This window comes from Homalodisca vitripennis, chromosome 8 (assembly GCF_021130785.1).
Source record: "Homalodisca vitripennis isolate AUS2020 chromosome 8, UT_GWSS_2.1, whole genome shotgun sequence".
NCBI classification, from domain to species: Eukaryota; Metazoa; Arthropoda; class Insecta; order Hemiptera; family Cicadellidae; genus Homalodisca; species Homalodisca vitripennis.
In genome coordinates, this window is record NC_060214.1 from 44740822 (window position 1) to 44757846 (window position 17025).

General features: G+C 29.7%; 1 protein-coding gene across 1 annotated transcript; it reads right to left on the reverse strand.

Annotated features, from left to right (window-relative positions):
- Positions 1–9815: 9815 nt before the first annotated feature.
- LOC124368136 lies at positions 9816–14521 on the reverse strand. The gene is made up of 4 exons (XM_046825410.1): positions 13852–14521; positions 13347–13621; positions 11094–11183; positions 9816–9875 (listed from the first exon to the last, which is right to left on the reverse strand). Exons 1-4 carry the CDS (start codon positions 14519–14521, stop codon positions 9816–9818), a joined length of 1095 nt encoding a protein of 364 aa, XP_046681366.1.
- Between the last annotated feature and the right edge of the window lie 2504 nt (positions 14522–17025).

The window sequence follows — 17025 nt, forward strand, 5'->3', positions numbered from 1 at the left end:
TATATATAATTTTTATTATTCAATATTCTTGAAATGTATATAACACAAACTTTAAACTTTCTGTTTGGTAGTTCCTGTCTGTAAAAATTAATAACAACAAAGAAATAAAACCAACTGTAATTAGAAAATTTTTACATAGAACTGAATTTCATGTATAGAATGCAGCTGATAATCTGGGATAAAAATCTTGCAGGAAATAAAAAAGATAAAATTCCAGAGGGACGGTGACTGTATATACAAATATAGACGAATATAAAGTAAGACGATGCTATTACCTAACTAATGAATTCGTCTGAAAGAACAAAGTAACTTAATGTTTCTCTCTAAACTCATCAAAGAAATTTGGGAGTGTATTGACGTTGATTGGTGTCAATATCTCTTATAATCATTTAACCTCAGAGTTTGTTAATAATATTCCGGTTGATAACTTAAATTAAATTGCAATATATCATACGTAAACTAAAATAATATATGCCCTATAATATAAAAAAATACTTAATTATTTTAAAAAAATACCCTAATACTTTTATTTTTTATTACACCGTACACCATTAGTAACCAGGTAAGTTTTCTGTAACTAGGAAGATATATTTAATAGGAATCGAATCTAGGACTCTTTCCTTGGGTAACCGTTACATTACAGGCTTCCCACTTTAGTTAAAATGCAATGGGGATGAAATTATCATAAGTAGCAATAATTATTTTAATATGCAGTCTACATTTATTTTGTATATAGTTCTAGTCTTTCCAAATATTTTAGCTTACACAACTGTTACTTGTTTCTTCTTAGTTACAGATTTCAGTGTGTAATATGGTATACAATTTTACAAACTTCTTTTTGGAACTTTGCCAAACGCGCCTCCAATGCTTCTTCAACTCAGTTTAGTCGACAAAGTTCATTTAAACTTTTCCTAACGACACGACGCAAAATAAGGTTACACGTTGATACAGAATATCAACTTTAGAAATACTGATAATAAACAATGAACTATAATTTCTTACAACAATTATTAGACAATTATTATTTACTAATAAACTTTTATTATATATAAAATGTGCTGATAGTACAGATAAAAAATTGAATGAATATTTTATTATATGTTATTTACATCTGCAAAATTAAAAGCAAAACTATTCCCATTCAAATCCCCTAATTTATCCAAAGAAATACCTGCATAAATCCATTTTCCTATGTAAATGACTAACGAGCTGCCTTTTTATAGTTAACACTGTAAGTATCTATATTATATAAGACATAGAAGTGTCATAATCTTTGGTTAAAATATTTCATGTAGGCTTCAATTTAAAAAGAAACTTTTTGTGATTTATTGGAATTAAATAATGCTAGTGCCATTTATACAATTTAACGTATATATATATATATATATATATATATATATACGTTAAATTGTATATATATATATATATATGCTCCCGGCGGAGCAAGTACTTTTTGTGATTCAATGTTTATTGAAATTATATATATATATATATATATATATATATATATATATATATATATATGTATAGATTAAATTGTATGAATGGCAATAGCTTTATTTAATTATATATATATATATATATATATATATATATATATATATATATATATATATATATATTTGTATATAAACTTATATACTATTTTATTTAAATATTTGCTTCAAACAACACTTGAATTATACAGTGAAACCACAGTATAAGTTTAAAAATAGCCTAAACTTATTATTAGAAGCAGACCTGTTAGTTTAATAGTTTAACTAATAAAAATGACGTCGCTTATAAAATATTATTGGTAAGTACAACTCATGAACGTCTATGTGTCAGCAGTTGTATTTGCCCCACTGAACCAACTCTATTATTGACTGCAAAGCCAAATTAACCTTTTTCTTTTCCTTTAGTATATTTAGTTAAATAGTAGGGTATCTTAGACTGATTCAATCAGTTTTTCACGTCTGTTAGGTTTAATATTAATCAAACAGTGAAGCGGCTACAGAATAAGTATCAAGTATGAGCTGGAAATGAGGAATATCAAAATTTAAAGACGAAATGGTTTTCTTTATATTGTAGAAAAAGTGAACTGAGAATTTCAGTTTCCAACAATGTTGTTATCGCCCTGTAGATGTATACAAGGTCTATAGTTGCTGTAACTACAACCCTAATTTAACACTTAAATGAGAGTGATTGTAGAAAAATATTTGAGAATAATTCAAATAAATTTATTTTAACTTTTTCAACATTTATTTATCACAATACCGGTCAACCGTACGACGTGTATATTAGATATCCTGCTAATATTTTAGGTAATATTATATTAGGTTTCATATAACAAGGTATGCAAGAAAATAGCAACATTTATCTTATTTTAGGTTCAATATGTTCAAGTTCTATGTACATTTTAAATATATACTACACAATGTCCATCCCATTACGTTTTTGTGTACTGCATACGAAATCCGGTGAATTACAACAAGTGTATCGGTAGGTAGCATAACATTCCTTTTGACATATTTTACCTCTTTTTTGAGGCTCATATTTCAGCTATAGTGGCTTCGATGTACACTGGTATTTTATTCGCAAAGGACATTATTTTCATGCTTATGCTTATTTGCAAAGTAAACTATTAACCGTGTCCAAGCATCATTGGTCTTTCCCGGGATTCCAATTCGTGGTCTCTCTCAGTTAGTTTTAGGAGACTATACCCATTAATATAAGAAAGAGGACAAATATTTTGAGGTTCCGCCAACCACCGATTAATCAGATAATGAAAAAGCAACAGAGGTATGAGTCATTTTATACATGATATGGAAAATATTACTAGGGGAGTGAGATCTCTTTAGGAATTCCTGAGGTTATATCCTAGGAATACGAGATCTAGAAGTTTAGTTGGCTTTAACGATACCGTACTCTATTCCGAAATAGCTGAGTGTCCCTTATAGGTTACGATTATGGGATACGTTATTTGATACCAAAACAGTAAATTCAAAAACTGGCGTGTAGATTTACAAAAGAGTCAAGACTGATAACTTATAACCGAACATATTGTAATATCTCGTTAGGAAGCAATTAAAAGGCTTTTGACCTGTTCAGTTAACAAGAGCACCTAAGTGACATATTGATTTTATACCTTTGAGTAATTTTGTCAAGGTTCGTTTTTGGTACATATACTATTACCAAAAGTAAACCTTGAAAAAAATACTCAAAGTTATAAAATCAATATTTCACTTAGGTGTTCTGGTTAACTGATATATTTAATATATCTAGCTTTAGTAAAACAAGGTGAATACTGGACATATCAGTAAACTAAACTAGAATAACTACCCCTTTGTCAGTGAAATATTAATAACTACTGTTTGTAAGATATTTAACAGTAGATCGTTTACTGGATAGCTCAGAGGAGCTGCATTGACGACAGAGTATTCCAAAACGTCTTTTCCAAATCTTGGTTTAGCTCACTCAATTATAGTTCAATTAATTGTCTGTTTTTTATGACTTGTTTGTAACAATCTTTGTGAACAAGGTCAGATTAAAAATAAATAATGGTACATTATATAGTTTAGTATCATGCAAAACCAAAATATAAAATTATTAACATAATGTTACCACCATGATACATTAATCTGCGTACAAACTTTGAAAATAAAGTAGCTCAAGTCTCTCAGAACAGAAACTGATCACAAAATTAAACGGTAAAAGTCGCCGTGACAAGAAGATCTAATTCTGTTACTCTACGAAATCAGTAACTAACTTCGGTGCAATATCAGTTAGTGTCCAGAGTAATAGGATAGTCAAGACTGATCACTTGTAACCGAACAGTTTCTAATATCTTTATATCAAGCATTTCAACGGCTTTTGACCTGCTCAGTTCACCAGTGCATAAAAGATATGCATTGATGTTATAATTTTGAGTAATTGTTTTTAAGGATCACTTTTTGTATTTATTTATATATATATATATATATATATATATATATATATATATATATATATATATATCGAACTCAATTGTTCCGAGTAAAACAAGGAATAAATACTGAACAAATCAGTGAATTAAATTAGAAGAATTATCACTCCGTCAGTGAAATCTTAATAATTTGTTTTACGAAGATTACAGAAGACAATTCTCTTGATAGATCAGAAGCGCTGATAGGAATACAGAGTACTCCTAAACGTTAAAATATTACGTTTGACCCTACGATTTCTCCTAAGTTCTGTTGAAACAACGGCTGTCTTATAATCCAGGTAAGTCTTGGGTTTTATAGGTTATCTCTCCTTTTGGTATCCTAAACTCAATTAGTTAAAAGGTAAATGTAATGAAATGAGACAGTTTTCTTACTGATCTACGAAATATATAAATTTTTATTTAAGTGGTAATGAGTTTGACTAGTTAATTTGTTCCTTAAGTGTCCGAAGTTGGTGCTCGGTTCCATTTAAGATGTTCAACCTGTGGTAGATGTTTAAATACCGAGGAGATGAGCCCTGTTGTCAGAAAACATTGTCATTTCTTTACACTATCACTGAGATGAGTAAGAGATAACAAGATTTTGAAAGTGTTTTAATTATGAACTCGAAATACGAAATAATACATTTACGCATAACGGTTCATTAGAAAGCACATTCATTGAAAACCAATTGCTACAAATGTAACTTATATGATTATTTAGAATCCTAGAACTTCAGTAACAAGACTTACGAACTTAACTTAATAAAAAGCTTCTACATTCGTAAACGCATATCGTTACCTATCAACTCAAAAAGTTGAACTCGTTTTTAAAATTTGTATTGCAAAATATGGAATAATCTGATGATCAGTTTACATTAAATAGGTTTTGATGGTAATAAAAGCTATTCATTTGAAGTAGCTGTAGTAGTAACAAAAGTGATTGAGTGTACTAATATACCTCAACTGTTTTAAAGTGAACACTATTACAATAAATTTAGTCCTTATAAATAAATTCTCACGATAATTAAACGCTTTTTAATGAATTATGATAATGTTGGATTAGTATTCGAAATTCTATAGTAAATAATGTATACGAATAAAATAGCATTCTTAGGGTTTTTGCACGGAATACCTTGCACTTTAACAAATGTTTCTTAAAAAGACCTTTTTAAATTGACGATGAATGTAAGAAATACTTTTTATTTACTGAAAGATGTTTAAATTTGGAATTGGTGAATGTCAAAGGTGAAATATTGGTGAGCCCGAACGCTGAATCCGAACTTCAAATAATATGTTTTAGGAACAACATATTTGGTTAAATAAATGTTTCATGCTGTATTTCATATGAAAATCGACAACGTACGCTCTAAGATACTTTTTTATTTGAGAATATTTCTCTGTGTAAAATTTAATTATCATAAAGATAAAGATTTATAAATAATAAATTAAAAAAATTTAATTTTATCTTAAGGGGAGCAGGACAGTAAAAAGTTGGTAAAATTACGTTTTCACTTTTTTATTTATTTTTGTAGACAATTTTCTTGTAAACATTTTGATATACAACACTTTATATTTTAAATTCTATTAGCACTCGTAAAAAAATAAATTCAAAAGTGTGCTATGTAAATATGGCAAGGCAACAACAGCTCATAGCTAAGCAACGTAACTTATTTGTTATAGTACTCATTACTTTTAATTATGATGATGATTTAGTGTGTTACTGTTGGCTAACCTGCAAACACAACAAGGATAGCAATACTGTGTTTTTTTACATTAATCATAATTGCGTGTTGTGTTGTTTGAGGTTTTGATTGTTTACTTATAGCAAAATTTTGTGTTTTTATTGAATATAAGTTATTATTTCTGTTAGTGGTGTTTATACAGGGTGTCCAAAAAGTCCCGGGTCGGTTAAATATTTTTCAAAATATTTAAAATAAAGCTACAAAACCTTACACAAAGTTACTGGACGTAAAAATCTATTTTATCACAACATTCAGTGATCCGCTACTTCCTCAGGGGGGCGGCCCGCTAAGAGTCAGAAGAAAATCTTAAAATAAGCATAGGTTGATATGCATATCAAATAAAAGGTCTATATTATTAGAGTACAGAGCCGTAAACCCGACCTCAAACGGATAACCTAGTAAAAAATGACAGCCGTTCAAATATGGCTAGAGTTTGGGTTCAAAAAGTCCAGGGTCGGTTAAATATTTTTCAAAATATTTAAAATAGAGCTACAAAACCTTACACAAAGTTACTGGACGTAAAAATCTATTTTATCACATATTCAGTGATCCGCTACTTCCTCAGGGGGGCGGCCCGCTAGGAGTCAGAAGAAAATCTTAAATATAAGCATAGGTTGATATGCATATCAAATAAAAGGTCTTTATTAGTAGAGTACAGAGCCGCAAACCCGACTTCAAACGGATAACCCGCAAGGAAGTACTGAGGAAGTAGCGGATCACTGAATATGTGATAAAATATATTTTTATGTCCAGTAATTTTGTGTAAGGTTTTGTAGCTCTATTTTAAATATTTTGAAAAATATTTAACCGACCCGGCACTTTTTGGACACCCTGTATATTATTATAATGGAACGAAGAAGACTTAAGAAGCCAAGAAATGTGTTCAAGAAAAAAAGAAATGTTAGGCAACCTAGAGGTAACGTTTTTCCAGTTTGTAACAATTCCACACCTCGGCCTAGTACTAGCCTAGATTCTGATATTGTTTCAATCCCTATTGAAAGTGCTCCGAAGATAAAAATAGGTGATGTTCAGGAAACATATAAACAATATGAAGATCAAATGAATTAAAATATTTTAGTAGACCTAACCTTGCTGAACAATGCATTATCATAATAAAATAACTCATTTTTGAAATAAATTTAAGGCCTAAAACTTTAAAACATGTATATTTTATACTCGTATTTTTATCAGGCACCTGACAAAGTGTGGAAGTAAAGAACCAAACTGATACTGTTATTACTACCTGATTACTATAGCTATAGTAATAGGTTAATAGGTTAAAATATAGTATTAGGTTGACATAAACAAGAACCATTATCCTTCTCTTCTACAAACATCCATTTTATGTCACGGTAGTGAGTCTTTACTGGAATACTGCCAAAATATTTTATATTTTCATTTTATCTGTTGTTTTGCTTCTTTGTTTAAAACATGCTCTGGTTGGAAACAGCAGAGTACCATAGACAATTATGAGTTACCGTATTTATTCCAGTAAGTTATTATTATTTTTATGCACAGTTTCAGAGTTTGTTAGTTTTAATTTTGTTAAGATTTTAGTTATTTTTTACGTCTGGTTTCATTGAAATATACAACTATAGTTCTATATGTATTGTTAAAAAATTTATACAAACTGTATATCAGAAATTCTCAAACTTGTCTTGCACTCAAAATTATTCTTTTTTAAGTTGCATAGCAAGGTAATAAGATAAAATTTCGAGTACAATTTATTTTGTACGCACCGTTTAATTTTCGATATCATTAACTAGTTTTACTGACCATTTCAGCATATTGTAATTTTGGAAGTTGTAAAAGCTTTGGTTGTAATTATGAGGATATTATATAAAGATAATCAAGTTCAGGTTCAATCTTCTTCATTTTCTCAAAATACTTATATTAATACAATTTACCTCACAGTGCACCTCAAGCGACGAGTGCGGGAGTTTAGTTCAATCATAATTATAATTATCTTATGGTTCATTGTCCACTTCATATTCCCATAGTATTTTATTTACTTAAACTAAATTTATAAACCAGCCAAAGCAGTATAAATCCAAAAAATAGTATACCACGTGATTATTATAATAATACTTAGAATAAAGCAGCATTAACTGTTATATGTACAAAAATAATGTCATTGCAAGCATTAAAATTTTACAAGCAATAATATATAAATATATAATGTAGGTGATAAGAAGCAATATAACTTGAAATTTAATAACTAAAACAATAAAGTTCCAAGTAACTACAATGAATAAATAAATACGTAGATAAAAAATTAATAATGCAGTGATAAAAATAATAAGTAATAAATTGGTGGTAAACTAAAAAAAGTGGTAATCAATAGAATCTGACATTCCCAATCCGAATAAATAAATAATCTATGTATAAATAATCCAAGTGTGCAACCTGTAGTATAAATAATACGTATATGCGACTTTCTAACAGTACAGCTTTAACACACTTTCAAGCAAATTCCTTAGCATAGTTATTTGCTTACAATGCACAAGAACAATGAAATAACAAGCAATAGAAATCGACAAGCAACAGACAATAAAAATATATTGTAGGCGGTTTCAAATGTAATAAAATTCAATAAACTATAATTATAAACTATAATAACAAATATTTTAATAAACTATTATATATGAAAACTAATAACAAATAAATAAACATTCTATGAGGCTAAAAACAATAAATAAGTAACGAATAAATAATTCAGTAATAACAATAGTACGTAATAAATATTACATTGGTAAACCATTGAGTTTAATGTTTACAAACCAAATAAATAAATAAATATTCTAAGTTGTACAAGCAGTTTAAATAATATATATTGCTGTTATATAGTACAATTTCAACAAACATTTTATCTAATTCTTTTAAAAAGTTAATTACATTGATTTTAACTTTATGTTTTTAGTCAAATATAACCTCAATGCCAAATAATCTCACAAAGTCATTAAACAATTTTGGGCCAAGTTAACAAAACTGATGTATACAATAAAAATATATTCCTTTGAAAAATGGTACCTTGAGTAAAATATAATTACTAGATTTGGTAGATATATTTTATGGTTTTAGATTGCAAGTAAATAAAATCTTGTGGACACAATTGAGGCTTCCTTATAAATCTGTGTGAAAGTTAAAATATTGTGTTCTGTAAAAATGTAGCTCATGCTTTAATTATATTTCACATTGTATATATTTCGCAAGGCATGTCTTTGGCTCATTACAATAGTGATTGGAACAGTGGCATATGCACCTCCAAAATGCAATATCCTATACCTCATGGTACTGTCAAACCAAGACACATACACCTGCTTCAACTGGTGACTCCTAAGAAAATTCTTCAAGTGGCAAAGTGCATAGTTTATTCCTTTTTGTCACATAGTTTACGTATATATTCCACTTCAAATACTCATCAATATATAAACATTAATATTTCACACGTTCAAATATTACTGTACTATAACATTCACAGCTATGTATACATTGATGGGAGTGATAATTGGTTTTTTTTAATCAATTACCTAAATGCTATTTTGGGATATTATCAGATCTACATAAGAGCTTGTGTATAGGACCTAATACTTCTAAGGTGTACCAAGACAAATTTAAATGCAGTTTTCTCTTACATTATCTTAAAATAATTTAACTATTGATATACTATTAACGAGGAATTTATAGTAACACATTAATTCATATTGTAGAAAAAATATTATTCTACTCGTAAGTAAATAAACAAACAAAAATTCAAAGCTATTTATATTATCAGACATCTTTTAGCAGTTGCCAGAAAATATATTTAAAAGCATTGCAGAATAATTTATAATAATTTATTTTTATTTTGTTTGTAACTTACCGTTATTTGATCTAAAACGAATGGGTAATAAAATGTCAAAGTGTTTTACATATCTATAGTTACAGTTTAGGTTTCATATGTTGAAGCATAGTAAGTAATACAATAAGATTTATATTTTTATAATTTATCGTGCTAAGAAATCTGTTGGGTTTTAAACGGAATATTTTGTGATATAAATTAATTGTAAACGATCGATTGAAGTACAATTCATATCACCAATCAGATTTGGTATTTAATACCTGCACAAGTTTTCTTCAGTTTATGTAGATTACTTCTCGGTCTGGAACTGGATCAGTACCACCAGGTTATTCGTGGCCGCTCCAGCCATCTGTACAAACATGAAAATGTTCATAATTTGATTGATGAAGTTAGATACTTATTTCAAATAACTCTTGTGGAAGCCCTTTGGAATATCCAGGTAGTCCAAAAGATTCCAAAGTAATAATTAATGACACTAATCCCGGAGAAGTAAATTTAGTAGGCGAATATATGCGATGACGTCTCTGTTGAACTTTCAGAGCTTCTTGGGATGGTGTAATAAAGAATGATATTGATAGAGAGAGATATTCCTTCTATACATTACTGGTCCCAAGGAAGATACCTATGGTCTATAGATACCTAGTTATCGCTGTGAAGGTACCCGATGATTTCATTCACTTAGCCTATACTCCTACTTAGAAAACTCCTGAAATATTGAAGGGTGACATCTAAAAGCGTTTATTAACGTCACTAAAAGTTAGAGAAATAAGACAATACTATGCAACAGAAAATTAACTTTTGTAAATTAAATCGAACAACGCATTCTGAAATACTTTTATTTCTATAAATTTCTAAAAGTACAGCAATACGATATGGGATCGCCTCAACTTGTTTTAACAGTTATTCTGAATATTGCTATTAAATAGTTTTTACTCTTAAGCAAATTATTACCAACAGGATCCTTCTTAAGTTATTACATTAGTCACACAAATAATTAATGTTATTTATTGAATGTTTATCGTATTTAAACTAAAAAAAGACTAATTAATGACATTACATGTGGTTTAAACCAACACAAAATTTCAAGAAACATTTAGGTTAACTGCAATAATACACCTATAATTTAAACTTTCTATGCATATTACAAGTATCATACAGCATACTTTAAATAATATAATAATAATAAAATAATAATATTATAGCATTAAGTATTGAAATATTCTTGAACAAATTTTAAGAATTAAATGATTTTTTTTATGTTCAAATTACACCTTTATTATTTACACCGCAACTTTTAATATCTATGTAATGTACCATTTCTAACTGACTCGAAAATATCGAAAACTATGTGAATAAGAAGTTTTATTCAGATAAAAGTTATGGGGGATGGTATTTTCGCATAGACCAAATAAACTATTTTAGGTTATAGTGTTCCCTAAAACCTAAAATGCGTTCTAAAAGGAAATGTTCATAGTTCAATGAAAGATTAAGCAGAAACTATATATGAGAACACTAAGAAGCACAATTAAAACAGTAAATAATATGTTTAAATTTAGTAAAGTCTTACTGATATTAGTGTTTCGTTGTGGATCTTGAAAAAGCCACGAGCAGAGAATCTTGCGTTGTGGTGAGGCGACTGCAGCAAGAACTCATTCAGCTAGAACACATCGGCTTGAGGCATTTAATAAGGAAAAACCTAAAGGTTGTTTATAATAATAATCAATTACGTCATTCACTCTTTCCACGGATAGTTCATTTTAACCCAGATTGTATTTATGTGTTAGGTTATTTATTCACTAGAATAGAGATAAAAATAGCAGATCTCAAAACTGAGAGTTACTGACAGTAAACGTTTTGTTCATTAAATAATTAAAGACATAGTGTTATACGCTCAGCCATAAAGCATTATCCTGATAATTATGTTTTAATAATACGTTTTAAGACCGCCCACTAGGTGACAATCAGTTGACAAATATATACATTTACAGGGAAAAGTCCCACAAAGACTATGATTTGTGAGTGGAGACGAGTATCTTTATCAGTTTGTTTGTAGCTTAATTATTTATGAATAACTGTACAGTAATGTTACACAGATAACAAAATTAAATATATTACAACTTGATTTGACTATTAGATAACGGTGGTCGATGTGGATGAACTAATGCAATATTTCACTTTCTAATAGTTTACAGTAGTCAGCTTTTTTATAATTTTATTTGATTTAAACCATATTAACGAGATTAAATCATAAGCTAACTATTTAAATATTTTAAAATTATTAAGTGTGTAGACACATACTCAGTTCGCTAACATGTCATTTCTCTTTTAAAGGTAATTTCCCTACGAATATGCAACCACTTGCGTAATTATATACGACTTTACGTGATATAAAAAAGTAAATTCAATATAATACGTCTTTTCAAAGTTTGCTTACAATCGAAAGCACTCTTATATTTAACAAATATACAAGAAACTGAGTTCGTCGTCACTTTGCATTTACAGTTACTTAGATGCATGCTCCAACTTTCTAGTTTTTGTCAGTAATCCCGGTTAGCATAACATATTAACCAAGAACTTTCCCGTTTGGCATATGATATTTTACGTTAAGTTAAAAGATTTAACCTTTGTATAATACTAACCAATCCATTAAAGTAGGTTCACATCTGAAAGGTACAGTTATTACCAATAATTATTGTATCTATAAATGTTTCTAAATCAAATCACAGAGAAAATCAAATGATCAATAACTACTCGTAAATTATAGTTTATTTCGATTCGTGGGCTCATTTTCTAATTGAACAAAAATATATACAAGATTTACATTTCGAGATAGAGAAATTATGATTTTAATTCTCTAGACAGATTAAATGGTAATCCCAAAATTTTAGCTTCTACGTCAATTACAGCTTGACTCTTTGCGTACAGTCAGAGTTAAATCGGATCTCGTTCTTTACCAACAAGTGGGAGAGTATTCTTTGAACGCTTTATAACATATATTCATTTTAATGGGGGATATTTCTTACCGAATCGTAGTTTCTGTAGGTTTTAAGTTTACTAATTATTTAACCTTCCTTCACGTGCAAACCCTATTTATATAACTATACAATTTATACAACTATACAACTTATATTAGCTTTAAATCATTAATATTATATTAGTTTCTCACTAACGAAATCTCAAATATGATAATAATGCAAGGCTATGATTTCATTACCTCGTTCCTAAAGTTTGGATCCATATTTTTGTTTACCAATTTGCAAACCATCAATGATGTATTTTCAGCCTGCAAAAATATCAATCATTTGAAACTCATCACAGATTTATAAAACTTTTTATTCTAGTATTACACTTCTATTAAAATATAGGCAAGCATTGGGTTTGAAAAATCCTTTATTTATGCAAACAAATGCTATTTTCTTACATTTATGCGTGTAGGGTACAATCGAGTTTCGAATGTTAGTAGCACAAAAGAGGGGCAATGGTTAATTTCGTCAATTAAATATTAATCACTTTAATAGCATTCAGCTCCTTTTTTATCGATGGCATGATAATGAAAATCTTGGGACTAAACGAGATATTCTTTAACAACTTTTAAAATACTTTAATCAAATCACTTTTAATATTATTTATTTTAGACATGAACAAGAAGGTGTGTTTCAAAAGGCGTAAACAATAGTACAGTTATAATTTTTTTACTGATGAGTATAATTTCTCTTACGAGTATCAATACAGGGAATCATTTTGGTGGGAGTTAACGTTAATATAGGTACTTGTTACGTAAATAAATAATTAATTATAACTTTCTCAACAAAAGACTAACCCAGTTCGTGACTTCAGTGCTTGAGTTCACAACCAGAATCGCATAGCAGATGAGAACCAGGACCCAGATTGCATCCATAGTCATGTCCAACACGTTACCAGATCTGACGTGCAAGAAGAAGAAGTAGGACGTGACAGTGACGTGAACAAATAATGAGAGCATAACGGCCATCAGCTGATCGCAGTAGAAATCATTAGCCTTGTGTACGACGTCACACAGCATCCAGTAGGTGTTCATCAGAGCCTTAATTTGCTGTATTTTTGAGACAGTACTACCTGAGATCACAGATAAGGTAATGAAAGTACATGCAAATATATTTGTAAGAATTATTGTTTTGAAGTAATCTGCAGTATAAATAAATATGTAGTAATCTCCTACGTGCTGAAAATTACCAAAAAGGATACGTACTTTTTACGTTTACTACAAATCATTTTATGTTAATACCTCCCTTTCTTCCATTCTCACTTTCAGTGATAATACTAAAATTACTAACTTATTCACTCACTTGTTGTACGAAAGATGGCAACATCAGCCAGGCTGCGGTCTATCACCGTTGGTTCAATTATGCTGGAGATAACCTGTTCTCTCATCTTGTCAGTCACCATCTTGAATGCAAAGGTGATACTTTGAGTGACGTGGGTAAAGTGGAAGAGAAAGGCAAGTAGGGTGCATTCCAGGAATAGGAAGGTTGCATAACTCACTACAATGAGAACTTGTGTATCGTTCATCATGAGCTTTACGTAGTTGATTATAAAAAGGAAAGTTCTGACGATGGAGACTACTGTGACATTCACTTGGATCTTGACCTCTCTGTTCTTGTACTGAAGGTCTCGATAGATTCGGTCCAGTTTGCCAAAGACGTCAACTATCCTCGAGTACTTCCATGTGCCGCTGAAGAACGTGGAAGCTGCCATAATTTGCAGAGCCACCAAGTCCAGAATCATTGAGAATTGCATGGGTCTATTCTTTTCATTACCGAATCTTCCCCTCGTGATAGTTATATACATACCGATAAAAGAGAGAGCTTCTTGTAGTATGAAGAATACTAAACTCCATATGAAGCCAGTTATAGAAAATGTCAGTTCCTTGTGAGCTTTAGGCCCCGAAGTAATTTTCAGTGGCAGACCTCCAAATGCACGCCAACCCCAAAGGATATAACTTGGGATATACTTCATGGTGCATTCAAGCGTGCTACAAACTTCCTGCAAGGAGTTGTACGCACTAGGGAATACTTGATAATTTGTTATGCTTCGTCATGTTTTATTTATTCAAACACATTGTACGAAATATTGATGAAAAGATTTATTGGTTTGACCTTTATTGTTGGTCACCACTTTAATCACATGTATTTGATTGTTGTTAGTGGAATTGAAATTTTGATTTCATCAAAGTAATGTGTAACGCGAAGTTTACAAGAAACAGATTGTTGTCAATCAAATAAATTGTTTAAAACAAATTAAATGTTTTAAATTAGTAAATTGAATAACGAAAATAAATATATTTATAATCAAAGTGCTTTTTATTGCTCTAAAAGAAACGCTAGATTCTCCAATATTTTAAAATTTGCTTAACAAGGCTTTTCGACAACTAAATTCAACCTTTCACATCTGTAAGATGTCTATTCAAACTATGTAAGTTAATGAGATGGGACATTGCATGTCGAAAGGCCTTGTAAAATTAATTTAAAATTATTGGAGTATTGTGTCTTTCTTATAGAGGTATAATTTATTATCTGATAAGAAGAGCGCCTCATTCAATAAATTGCTTATTTTATAAAATCATGTATAGGATTGTACAATATAAAAGCCTCAAAATTTTATTTTTCTTGATGTAAACCTTATTTATTTGCTATTAATTTTATTACAAACAAACCGAAAATTAAACATATTTCAAAATAAAATGTTATCATATTATTAAAATGAATCCAAATATTACTAAATATACGTAAATATTGATATACTAATTCCAATCTAATCTATAATAATTTAATAGAAACAATCAAAAGTTATACAATTGAAAAACTTAAAATATATATCGAAAATAATCGTAAAATATAAAACCAACGATAAAGTGGATTGTTACATTGACGAAAAAATTGTTAAATTACTCTTAAATATAAAAGAGACTTGAAGGCCTTATGAAAAGCACTCTAAAATAGTACTGTACAGTACGTAAATAATAAACAGAGTAAACAGGATTTTCCGTATATTTGTCGTCATCCAGTGAATACAATCAGTAACAGCATGTTTCGAGATCTGCAATCTAATATCATTGAACTACAGTCTAGGTTAAAATAGAAAACAACATGCCGATGCCGTAGCGTTGTGACACACGTAAATCGGGAAACACAACAACCATGTTGTGTGTCTATCCCTGTACTTACTATAAAACATGCAATTAATGAAAACTAAACACTCATTATTAAAACTGTACTGCAGAATTCAGGTTGTAATAGGTACCAAATGGAACTAACCAGAGGCCAATAGTACTTGTAAAAGGCGGTCGTCACGGCAGAAATAAGACAGAGTCAAAAGAAGGGGGATGAGAGTGGGCTTTGTTAATTTGTTAATTTTAGATGAACTTCTTAAACCTCCGCATTGGCTTATTACAAATCTCTCGTGTACTTGAAAATGTACGATTTATTGTTAGTTAATTTTCCAGAATTGTCGTTTTTACTAAGTAAATGTTTCAGAGGTATTTCGTCTTCCGAATATATTCTATTTTAGTTACTTAAAAATAAATTAAGGGAAACTTTTTTCTTTACATTAAATTTTGATACCTCTTAAGTTTTCAAGACAGCGGGCAATGAAATGAATGGGAAAAATAAATGTTTACTATATTTGTAGAGACGTAAATGCTTATTGATAGTTAAAAAGACTGAAGGCTTGGGTTCTATGATGATGAATGTTATCAGAATGACAATTACCATTAAAATGCGTTAAGAAAAGAAATTAAAATGTCAAATTTTGATTGGAGTTACTGCTGCAGGTTTCTACGCAATGTGTGCTAGATCCAGTGAGTAGATCTTAACTCAACATTCAAAGTTCTGTCCGCATCTTAGAAGTCCTAATCCTATATTTGCTGTTTCTTATTAACTGAAACAAGGAAGTACACTTCCGCCGTCTTCTACCTGTCGTCATTGTCTTGAACACCAATCACGTCTGAGTTTATCTCCTTCCATGACACTGTATTTGCTGTTCGTTATTAACTCAAACAGGGAAACTATAATTCCAGTTGTCTTCATTTTCTGAATAGCATTTAGTCTGATAGAAATCTTGGCTATGTTGAGTCAGTTACAAAATTGTTCTGCAATTTGAAAAACTTTAAACTTATTTTTTGAGACTTGCTAACAATTAATTATGCTTTCATTTTAACTTTAATGTATACTTTCTACCCTTTACACATTATAAGACATGTTTTACAGTACTAAAATAAACTTTGATTAATAACAGAATTAATAAACATTGTTTAAACACAAGATTGTATATATAAAATCCTCTATAAATCTATCTCGACCTTGATTTTTCACATTAGTTAAGAATTTCTACAAGATTGTAAAAGAGACAGGATGTATACAGTACGTTTGGTTTTTTAACCACAGAAGGAAAGTTCGCTACAGGCTGGTTTAACTATCAGGTTGAACCTACAGTGAATATCCGTTACGTCTGGAGATCCTATG

Bases quoted from the DNA above. Each gene is read 5' to 3' on its own strand.
- LOC124368136 (XM_046825410.1), bottom strand. From the start codon at position 14,521: ATGAAGTATATCCCAAGTTATATCCTTTGGGGTTGGCGTGCATTTGGA. The intron at 13,622-13,851 runs GTGAGTGAATAA...CTGTGATCTCAG, and splicing joins TGCCATCTTTCGTACAACAA to GTAGTACTGTCTCAAAAATA. The intron at 11,184-13,346 runs GTTAGTCTTTTG...GATGTGTTCTAG, and splicing joins GCACTGAAGTCACGAACTGG to CTGAATGAGTTCTTGCTGCA.